This window comes from Pinus tabuliformis, chromosome 3_1 (assembly GCF_031772625.1).
Source record: "Pinus tabuliformis cultivar Carrire ecotype Pingquan chromosome 3_1, CPIR1, whole genome shotgun sequence".
In the NCBI taxonomy this organism is placed as follows: Eukaryota; Viridiplantae; Streptophyta; class Pinopsida; order Pinales; family Pinaceae; genus Pinus; species Pinus tabuliformis.
Genome location: NC_142301.1, coordinates 617,044,028 through 617,055,773, shown reverse-complemented (window position 1 = coordinate 617,055,773; position 11,746 = coordinate 617,044,028). Strand labels below are relative to the sequence as shown.

Sequence of the window (11,746 nt, the reverse complement as noted above, 5' to 3'; positions counted from 1 at the left end):
AAGGACACTTGGAAGTAAATAAAGTTGTTGAAAATATGGAAGTGAGATACATTGGGCTTCTTGCATGTAAAAGCCTCCTTTGGTATAACTCTTCCTAGCACCCTGTGGGCTCTTTTTCTATAGAAAGACTACAATGTTGCATACCTCTACATAAAGAAACATGGGTAGTCCCTGGTCATGCAACATGACCTTAGCTACTCCAACAATGTGTTGATTCTTGTGCTCAACCACCCCATTTTGTTGGGGGTTATGAGGTGTGGTGAGCTCTCTCCTGATGCCTTCCTTGACATACAAGTCCCTGAAGGCATTAGAGATGAACTCTCCACCATTATCTGACCTTAGCGCCTTGGTCTTCCTACTAGTCTAGTTTTCCACCAAGGATTTGAACTCCACGAACTTCGTGAAGACTTCATCTTTCTTCTTCATGAAGAACGTCAAATTCTTTCTGTAGTGGTCATCAATGAAGGTGACAATATATGTATCGCATGAGCGATAGAGAGGAAAATGGTCCACAAAACATCTGAATGTACCAACTCCAAAATGCTCTTCGTCTTGTTGTGTCTACTAGGAAAGTATTTCTTGGTATACTTGTCAAGTGTCCAGCCCTTGCACACGTCATGTTGATCTACATTGCACTGTGGCATCCCTATGGAAATCCCCCACAAGAGCTTCAATGCTCCATGGTGTAAGTGACCAATATGTCTATGCCAAAGATCCCCTAGGTCACAGATCTTCTCACCAACTCCCCTGCTACTCAAGGTTGTGGCCTTCTCGAACTTAAGTCTGTAGAGGTTCTTCACTCTAACTCCAATCTACTTAGCTGCTCTGGAGTTGAACGGCTTGATAAAAGCATTTTCTCTACTGAAGATAACCTCATAACCTATGTTCTCCAAGGTTGAGACTGAAATAAGGTTTTTCTTCAGCCCTGGGACATATATGACATCTCAAAGGTAGAGAGGATTCTAAGACTTCCTCTTAAACTTGATATTACCCATGCCCTCTGTTAGGTTCCTCCCATCATCTCCCATCTCTATGTGAAATTGCATGTCCTTCTCTATCAATTGGCTAAAATATCCCTTGTTCCCGTTCATATGACATGATGCTCCACTTTCAATATACCATACACTATTGGCCACTAAGCTTTACATGCAAGCTATGAGCAATAACTCCCTCTCAAGCTAAGAAGTGAAATCCTCCACCTCTGTTGATGCTACCACATGGTCCTTTAAGGACCCCTTCTTTCGGTTTGGACACTTAGTGGAATAGTGCCCAAACTGATGAAAAGAAAAAGTTTTTATTTTTTTGAGATCTTTCTTCTTCTTTCCTCCTGAACTAGACTCATGTTTTTTTTTATGTAATCTCTTGATTTTGCCATAGTAGAATTAACCTTACACCAGAAGAAGAAAAAAAATTATAAAAACATAAGAAAATAGCTCTTATTACATTACAAAGTTTTACTTAGAAAAAAAATATACTTATATATTATATGTGTGTATGGTTTTGAATCTCTTTATATACCTGTAAGAATATTACCTTTTTTCTCTTTTATATATCATTTTTTCACATTAATTATATACTCATATCAAAGCCAGTACTAACTTATTAATACTTACTAAATAAGATATTATTGAATTAAAACTCAAACTACTAATCCAATATAACAATATTATATATAACTATAAATTACAAAATAACTAAAATCATAAATTTGATTAATAATTATAATTTCAATCCCCGATGGGGTGAGAATCGAGACAAACGAGGTCGTCGGGTCCCATGAGGCATGACAAATGGGCACATTAGCTCTCACGCATGTGAGTATTTACAACACCTTGGGAAAGGGAAGTGACAATGGGTTGAGAAGTGAGAGGAGGAAGGTGTCAGGACTTTGGTTCAGTGCTCAGGTTTGGTGGCAGAACTATACTTGGACTCCTGCTCAACGGCAAAAGAGGCGCAGGAAGCACAACAGAATTTGCCGTTTCTTGATTTTCTTCGGGGAATTGTGGTTTGCTACATATAAAGGAGGTCAATTCCTGGTTTTTCTTGGTCTGGACTGGGTTGGCAGGCGCGGTGTGAAGGAAAATGTTATTTTTTGTTTATTGGGGGTAAGGAGCGCCTTTATAAAAGCTGGCAGTTGCATTGTGAGGGCGACATTTGGGAGGCGTCTTGTTTCTCGAGAACGGTTGTCCTCCTAGCAGCTAGCTCTGTACAATGGAGTGACTGGTGTGGAGGGGAATGTGATGGCGAAGCTAATGGCATTGCCTTAAGTCTAGTTTGGTGGGCGGGAGGGCCGCAATTCACTGCAATAGACGAGGCAGCATATCCGGCGGAATTGGGTGTGATTGGATGATGACAGATGCGTCCTAATCCTCGAAGGGGGCTGTCTAAGCTCTCGGTGCAGTCAAGGACGGGGAGGGAGGAGGCCCTTGCTTTGGAAACCATGGTGGATGGAAGCGGGGGTAAACCGGCAAAGCTCGGGGTGAAGGTTCTGGAGCACGCAGAGGGCGAGGTGGCGGACTTCGGAGTGGCCGACGAGGTGGTCGGAGTAGGGGGCAACGGAATCAGCGTGGTGGCGGCGGCAACAGAAGACACCCCACAGCAGTAGAAATTCACGGACTCTTGGCTCTCGGAGAGGTGTTGGGCACAGGAGGGCTCAGGCATCTACAAGCGATGGCCGCAACGACAACCCAGACCCACAAGGATTGCAGCATTACGGCTTGGAAAATTGTCGAGACCTAATCCAATCCTTGATTAGGTAGATGCGGCAGAACGAATCAGTTGGGAAAAGCACATTGAGTTGATGGCTACACTGGAACGCATGCATTATTTCTAATGCTAGGTCAAGGAGCGAGTGGTGGTAGTCTGGCGAGGACAAAAGCATCTAGCAGAGAAAGTGGAACAACTGGAGACTTGGATGGTGCACTTCGAGGGGCATTCAGTGCTCCTTCCGTCCTCCGCCTCCTCCAAGAACTGCTCCAGACAACCCAACTTCAGTCACCTCATACGATTAGTATGTCTTTTGGTTTTCTTTATGTTTTGATTGTTTGTTTGAACCTATGGCCCTCTCATTTGTGGACACTGGAATTAACATCTTTTTTATATTTTTGTCATTCTATAGATCATGGTCAACAAAACCACTTAGGATGAGATCATATGATTTTTGAAGTCTCGAATGTATATCTTTTTTCCTGAATAAATAAAATATTAACTTACAAAAAAATTACAATTTTTAATTTATTTAATTAATTTTTTATTATAATAAATATTTTTTAAAAATAATAATTTTACTTAATTGAAAAAAATATAATAATTTATAAAAATATATTAAAAACGCATATTAAAAACATGATTAATTAACAAACAAACAATATATATATATATAATCATGATATATATATAAAATGCATATTTTATATCTATATATAATATAGATTAATTATATATATATATATTAATCATTTATCATGTTTTTAATCACGATTTTATATATATATATATATGATTGTTCGAGAAAACCAAGGTGTACTCCGTAGTATAATACAATATATCATGATTATATATATATATATATATATATATATTATATCATTGTTCAAGAAAACCAAGGTGTGCTCTGTAGCATAAAATAATAAATAAATCAATATTAATTCATTTTATTTAGAATTAAATAGTAAAATCGACCCATATCAATATATAAAATAATAAAATAAACCATATAAATTCATCATATTTTCGTAGTTTTTAAGCATAAAAATTATTTTTTTTTAATTTAAAAACTATATCATGCCAAACACAGAAAACATTGGCGTAATGTGTATACTACACTAAACACTCCAAAACCAACTATAACTATATATATATCCCAGAAAGATGAGTTCCAAAGGGATGTGAACATATTCAGAGTCATGCTTCTGAGTGACATACTTCTAGAATAAATTATAGAAGGATACACAGTTCATAGCACGTACTTTGAAATACATATCAGGGCTTTAAATATGTTGCCTTAGATGTAGAAATTTGAAGGTATGCAACTCAACTGGAATATAGCATGTCCTACCGTATAAACTCTCTCGAGATGTACACAGGTCAATCGAATTTCACCATGCATGCAGATAATTCCTCTGTAATTAAAACAAAAACTAGCATCTCCCTTCAGACTTCCTGAAATTGTTCAGCTTGACTTCAGAATCTGCCAAATTAATGCAGGGGGAACACTTCGGAACTCCTCCTTCCTGCCATTTATGTTGGTAAAGGCAACGAAGTCTTTAGCAGCAGCAAACTAGACAATCTCAGTTATCAACGTGGAATCAATGCTTCTAAAACTTGTGACCCTGGAGGTAGACGTCCCAAACCAGGTAAAATAACTTTCAAACTCCTTGGCATAGGGGTAGGGTCATAATTCAGCCCTACTAGGACCAACCCTGCATGAGTATTCAACCTGTGTTAAAATACAAATAGGTTTGGCCAATTGTAAAAGGAGAGAGAAGATAATGCACAAATACTATAATAATTACCATGGCTTCTGATACCAAGAACATCCCTTGGGCTTATATTTGCTGCAAAGAGAACTTTCTTCCCAACTGCATCTTCCACATCCATTACATATTTACATTCTGACACCACCGTTCTAACCTCGCATCCAATATCTACCTGCATTAACAACTTCATTCTTATACAGAACAATATTATTTCAACCTCCAACCCAGGGAAATTCATTGGTTGTAATCAGTTTTCCCTTTTAATAGTTTTCCCTTTGAACAGAAAGCAACAAGAGATTACATTGTCCACAGACACAAAGAATATTTAATAAGCAAATATTAAGCACTATCTATTAAGTTAATGATTGTTTTATTGTTTTTACATTTTGTTTATTGGATGAAAAATAAAGTGATATTCAATAAACCAGATGAAATAACAGCGAATCAATTATTGACTTAGTATATGATGCTTAATATTTACCTACTTACTACCGGGACAGATTTATTTCAATTTATGGTTCAATTTATGGTTCACTTGATTTATTATGTTGACATGGGGACAAACTTATTAGTCCCTGCCTATTATGTTGACATGGGGACAAACTTATTAGTCCCTGCCATCTGGCATCCGGCAGGGACTATAGTAACCGTTCGGAGGCCAGTTAGCATTAATTTGCAAGGTTTTCGTGTGTTATTTGCAGTTATATTGTAAAGTTCGGAGTTGACCTTGCGTTCGCCATCTTATTTGGCCTCTTCCCGAGGCGGAAGAGGCCCGACCATAGCCTAAATTGCTATTTACGCACACTGAACTGGGCCTGACCGTGAGCGGTTTCCTCTTAATGCTAACATTAATTGGTTAATGTTTAATGTTACTTCGTATTATATCTGAACAGGCATACATATGCTAAGGTTTGGTTGCTGTTGTGCAGGTGTCCGCCGTATGCTAAAGGGTTGCATGGCGGGAGGTGTCCGCCTACCGGCTCATATCTGCATGTTGACCACTTGGCATGCACCTCCATTCCTTCTTATATCACCACACCCATGCCTTCACACAGCATCGAACTAGTAGCTTGCCTTCACACAGCATCGAACTAGTAGCTTGTATTCGCTACGCGCAACTTCATTTCTGGCTGGTTTTGCTCTGAAATTAATCAGTTTTCCTCTTCTTGGATCATCTTAACAATGGCAGCTGTTTCGCAAGCTCTTCTGCCATTTTCATTTCATTTTTTGCCAACCTTTTTCTTGATGACAGTTATTTTTATTTTCCGTACTTCTGCAATTGTTTGTAGCAGTCGAGATTAATGTCGGTTTTGTTTGTAAATTGCAGCGACAGGGCTGAGTGCGGCTCGGCTAAATTCAATTTCAGTGCCGGCCACAGCGGTTTTTTAATAAAAAGAATACTTTGGATTGCTTTATTGAAATACTCAGTATCTTGCAACAGCGGTTTTCCACACGTATGAAAACGATGCCCATTTGCCAGAACCATACGCCAATTTCCTGTCTCCTTATCAGTTTCTAGAACTGTGAAACACACATTTGCATAATATTAGCGAACAAATTCAATGTCAGAGGAAATGAGATTTCTATTTCATATTAGGCAATTATCTATTTATTTAAATAAGCAGTGGGTTTCTCTCTTATCCTTTTTATGCATTTTCTCTTTTTGGCCTTTAATGTTAAAATATATACTGTAATTTTGACATATTTTCTCTTAATGTCTTTTTGAACATATAAATAACTGCAGGTCTGGGCTGGGGCAATGTGCAATAACAGAGTTGTTCTAATCCTGTGGAATAGAGGCGGTTCACAAGCAGCTATAACTGCCAGTTGGGGAGACATTGGCCTTCCATCAAATGCCATGGTTCAAGCTAGATATTTGTGGGTTGTATGGCTATTTTTTCTTCCTCTTTATTATATTTCTCATTACATTATTTTCATCAAAACCATTACCGGTAGCAGATTTCACTTTCACATTTAGGAAAATTATGGAATGATTATGACACCTTATCTCTTTTTAGCATTGCGGCATTCATACCTTCCATGAAATTTACAAGGCAATCTCACATCAGCTCTTGATTCACATTTTTCAGGTAACCAAACAGCCATCAAATTTTTCTCGTGGAAACAACACACGAAAGCGGACAATTCTACAGATGAGGACTAGCTAATAGATAATGGACAGAAAACAGGGCACAGAAAGAATTCATACCGCTTAGACCAATTCATATCGCTCATACCGCACAGAAAGAATTCATACCGCTTGAGTTTTGGTCAATTCAGGTTCTCAGGAAAGCTAGCCAGTGATGACCGCCACGTTCTCAGGAAAGCTAACCAGTGGTGACCTCCACCTTCGATTAGCTTTAACAGGAGGAAAAATGGCAGGTTATCGTCTACGAGCTTTAACAGGAAAAATAACAACAGACATACATCTCGATTCGTTATGGACAAGTGGTCCGAGCATAAATCCATGTGGCATACTTGTGAAAGTATGCAGGCATGGATACCATCTGTCGAAAATATCTAATATCATTGTGTTAAATGTGCCACTTTGATTTATATTTATTAATAACAATTTTTTATTTTTATTTTTAAATTAAATACTTTACTGAGTTTACGATGGCTAGCTTTCAAATGTTGTTTGGTAGCTTCAATGTGATAGAGGGTAGCATGATGGTCCTTGTCTGCTTGTTTCAAGGCGATCAAGCATTGTTCCAGAGCGGAGGTGTTTGGAAAAAGCTCGACTCCTAGATGCAAGGAAACCCGTGATCTGTGTTTAGCCAGGTACATTGGACTATAGTGTCTTTCTTGGGGGTGAAAGGTTGGACTACGGGAACTACGGTATTCACTACGGTATATTTTTATTGGCTGAAATTGGGATATGCGATTAATCTACAAAAATGTCGCTGAATCTCTGGGTTATACTGGCTAATACGGACTATTGTATGGGCTGGGTTAATCATAATGGTTAAACCATGCTTGACAATCCAAATCCTGAAGGGCGCATTCGCTTCATTCAGGGAAGATTTTGACCTTCCGCTAAAGGAATATTACAACCTTAATTTGTCTCAAGTCAGACAGAACAACTACCGTACATTTTATTCATTACACACATTAAGTTACATCTATTTGCAATCTAATCTTGTCCGAGCCTCTGTCTTTCACATGTTTTACGTGCATAAGTCCTTCAAGACAACAATCCAAGATGAATGTGCAAACAGTAACGTCAATAAAAATTTGAAAATCACATGTTCATTCAAATGCAACATATGATTATAACATGAAAAAAATTAATCAAAAAATTATTCATCGGCTACAGGTTACTTGAATACTAATCATTTTACCACTGGGATAGAAACATGTAACCAGAACTTTGGACTATCATCCTCCTCCAATGGTTTGCACAGCTTTCTAATTCTAATCCGAACCTGAGATTTCAGACTTTGGACTATCATCCTCCTCCAATGGTTTGCACAGCTTTCTAATTCTAATCCGAACCTGAGATTTCAGTTCATAACTGTGTGCTGTGTGCAGGGACTAGCTGCTTCGCAGCCTTCCTTGTTTCAATTTATGGTTCACTTGATTTAATATCTTGACATGGTTTAAGGTAAAACTTCTATCAATCTTCAAGCCTGACAAGCTGTACTCCAAGTTCCAATCCCAAGGGCAGGATCCAGACAGTAAAATTTGATTTTTTAAGCAATGTAACAGAACACCCTGTTCTGAAAATGAGTACTTTAACCACTGGGGTCCATAATGTCAGTGTAGCTATTGTCTTAAAAGCCATTCTACTGATTATAGGCATTGTATCTAAATATTTTGCCATTCAAACAAAAGCAACAAAAGTAAAAACATTTCACTTATCAAAATAAAGACAAATTTTTCAATTTTTCAATTTAGTGTTTAAATATTATACCATTCTTGCTGCCATCACAACAGAGCATCTACTTCCCAAAACGTAAGTCTAATTCGCCTCCAGCCATTGGCATTGTGTTTTCTGGGTCTCTGTGCACCATCGTTGGATCAAAACAGATACTATAACCATACGTTGCAAGCAGATAACTGCTTAAATTGAATTTCAGGGGAAACCGCGGGAATTTCATTATTAGTTTCAACGTTTGGGATCAAGCTGGTGTGTCATAACACCGAGATTAGTTAGGGAGAAATCTCATCATTTTATTAAATAAATATCTAATAACTATCAGATTGCAACTAAGACCTGGATTGTTGGAAAAAAAATTGTATGATCTGCTTTCTGCCACATGCATTCGGTCTCAGCAATGTGTGCACTAATTGTTGGATTGAAATCGAAATTGTCATCGTCTGTAACAAACCAGATAAAGGTTAGATTGTACCTCAGATCTGGAATATGTGCAAACATCAATACAATCTGCCTTTTGCTATAAGCATTGGGTCTCTGGTATCTACATAGTATCTGCCCTAACTGTTGGACTGGAACTGAAACTGTAATCTACTATCGCAAAGCAGATAACTATGAGATAACACATAACGACCTGGATTGTCCTTGCAGGCAATGACTCCCTGGTAACTAAATAATTTGGTTACAATGAGTGCAAGACTGGGACTTATATTATGTATGTGCATATAATGGCTCTAGAAGTTCTGATTTCAGTCTCCAATACCTGATAAATATCTGCAGTGACCGTCTGGCATGCAAGTAGTGCTAACAAATGGGCGTGATTCTGCTACTGTCTCCACAATTGTTGTTACAGCGAACACCTATTTGAACTAGTTTAAACTCCAGACCAGCGTGACCATTAGACTGGAAGATTAACCTGAACTCGGAGCATCTAAATCTCAAGCCCACATGATTATTTGATTAAACCATCACAGTGAACTCAAAGCCTATGTGTCTGAAATCAGAGCCTATGTTTGTAGGTGGACTAGAGACTTATTAACTAAGTAGCCAGGGTTTGTGGGTGAGGGAGTGGAGATAGGTGTGGTTACAGGTACACCATTTTTGAAATAAGGGTGTGCGGGTGCGCAGGAGAGGTGCGTGACATATTTGTAATCATATATGTATAGGTTATAACTGTGAGGTATAGATTAATTAGTTTGTGTGGGGTTTAGATTAATTAGTTTGTGTGGGGTTTAGTCTTCATTAAGTTATGTTTCTGATCTCATAAAAAAGGTCGAAGATAAGATTATTTTTTGGGAAATTAAACTCTTAAAAAAATCCAAATTAGAGAAAGTGCACATTTATCAAAAAAAAAAAAAGAAGAAGAAGAAAAAGAATGTCCAAATTCAATATAATATCATCACATTGTTTTTCATTCCACATTGGAGATTCCCCTGCCTTAAAAAAGAGTATGTATAAAATATATTTATGTAAAACAGTGTCCTAGAAATTAAACTCTAAACCAGTAAACATAATGCCCTGCAATTTATATAGCTCTGCCAGAACTTGAGGGAAAGGTACATATGTGGTAAAAGAAAGTTGGTGTAATATATTTTGGCACTAGACACACAGGTTGCCAGGCAATAGCAAACACAAATCCAACCTTTGTACAGCTACTGAACATAAAATACACAGCTTAAGTCTCTATATCAGCTAGCCGGGCATGAAATATTATCGCAGGTCAGACTATTACGATAGATTACTGGATAAATACGTGTAGCAGATCACCAGGAATGGAAATGTAAATCAGAGTGTCAAGCATGGAGGATGCAGCTCAAACCATCAAAATGAGACTACTGGTAACGGGATTAGACCTTACAAATCCAAATTTCTGATTGCTTCAAGGGGATGTCCCTCAAGTCTTCCCAGGGACGCCATCCTGCACCTGGGACATGGGACGCCATTCGAAGAAACCCGAGGAACAAATCAGAATTGAGCAGAACCCACCAACCATGAGAGCAGTTTCAGAGCCTCTCTGTTTGTGACTTCACTCCCTACGAGTTGAACTGGTGACAGTGGGTTTGGCAATGCCTCAAAAACTATAGACCAGCCTAAGCATACCCAACCACTAGACCAGACCGATGGCCACTAATGGGTGCATATGACATAGATTGAACTCGAAACCGACACTTGCCAGTCTGATATCCTCAGGGCCAGTTGTAAGAACTAAACGCAGACTGAGCAAGGGGGTTGAGCTAGTGACCATTAAACTATCCTGAGACAGATGCGCCCAATGAACCATTTATTAGATCAGGGTTTATGAGTATAAGCTAATATCTATATTTAATGCACTGTCTAGATTCACTGCATCATTACAGGGGCACATACAAAGAACAAGAAGTGAAGAATTTGATGTGGCACTCTGGATTGTAGAAGAGTTTACAGAGCACTCCTTCCGACTCTGCAACTCACTTTACAATCAAACATTAAACAATGTGTACACCGGATACTCACACTTAGCTGGAGATGTGTTCGACTCGTAGTACTCTTCCCTCTCTTTGCAGTCATCTCAGGATCCACCACTGACTTCGCCTCTGTCTGTAAAAAGAGAGAAAATTACAATAAAAGCCTACAAACATCAAAGAACAAGAATTCATGGGGAAAGAGCGAAAAACCCACAACCAATCCAACACGGAGGTCCACGGCCTGGAATGCAGTGATATCTATGTCCACCCTCACAGGCGGACAAACCGCCCGGTTCACAGTTTCTGCTACCTCTGAGCCCGCGTGAGAACGCACACTCGTAATCCGCCTCCGGTTTGAGAGGATTGAAACATTGTGGAATTTTCTGAGAGATGATTTGGTCGGTGTGGATGATTGAAGAGTTGGATGAGAGTTGAGTGGAATGCGAGATGCAATGCTGCAAACCATATCCACAGACATTGTCATGGGTGTCTCGAAAACAGTGATTTCACCAAGGGAGTTCCCAGGGCTGTGGATTGTTTATTTGAAATGATCCCAAGGAACCTCTGCATAATTTTTTTCATTTATTTATATATTTTCTTTGCTCTTACAGTATCAGGAGTGTGGATTGTTTATTTTAAATAATTCCAGAGAAGCTCTGCATATCATTTATTTCTGTATTTTCTTTGCTCTTACAAGTAAGGTTGATTTTAATTATTACTAAATTTCCTACCATAGAGATAGATCAATGGGAGGATTTTATTATTAAATTAGGACCAAATAAACTATCATTATTTTAATAAATGATAGATCAATGGGACGATTTTATTATTAAATTAGGACCAAATAAACTATCATTATTTTATTTTATTATTAACTAGGCTGATTTCATATTAATATAATATAAATGGATTCTGATTATTACTAAGTATATTATTTTCATGAACAT

The 11,746-nt window shown here is 38.2% G+C and overlaps 1 protein-coding gene across 2 annotated transcripts; it reads right to left on the bottom strand.

The window, feature by feature from the left end:
• Positions 1–3,826: 3,826 nt before the first annotated feature.
• LOC149188521 (uncharacterized) lies at positions 3,827–11,382 on the bottom strand. 2 transcript variants are annotated; one of them, XM_089413032.1, is made up of 4 exons: positions 11,014–11,382; positions 10,849–10,932; positions 4,515–4,662; positions 3,827–4,421 (listed from the first exon to the last, which is right to left on the bottom strand). In XM_089413032.1, exons 1-4 carry the CDS (start codon positions 11,281–11,283, stop codon positions 4,297–4,299), a joined length of 627 nt encoding a protein of 208 aa, XP_089269158.1. In that variant the 5' UTR covers positions 11,284–11,382; the 3' UTR covers positions 3,827–4,296. The 2 variants fall into 2 exon arrangements, with proteins under 2 accessions (XP_089269158.1, XP_089269159.1); XM_089413033.1 differs by having other exon boundaries at positions 4,515–4,650; positions 11,014–11,376.
• Between the last annotated feature and the right edge of the window lie 364 nt (positions 11,383–11,746).

Coding starts and splice junctions, on each gene's coding strand:
- LOC149188521 (XM_089413032.1), bottom strand. CDS start 11,283: ATGACAATGTCTGTGGATATGGTTTGCAGCATTGCATCTCGCATTCCA. Junction 10,933..11,013: donor ACCTCCGTGTTGGATTGGTT/GTGGGTTTTTCG, acceptor CTCTTTTTACAG/ACAGAGGCGAAGTCAGTGGT. Junction 4,663..10,848: donor GAACACATCTCCAGCTAAGT/GTGAGTATCCGG, acceptor ATAAGAATGAAG/TTGTTAATGCAGGTAGATAT.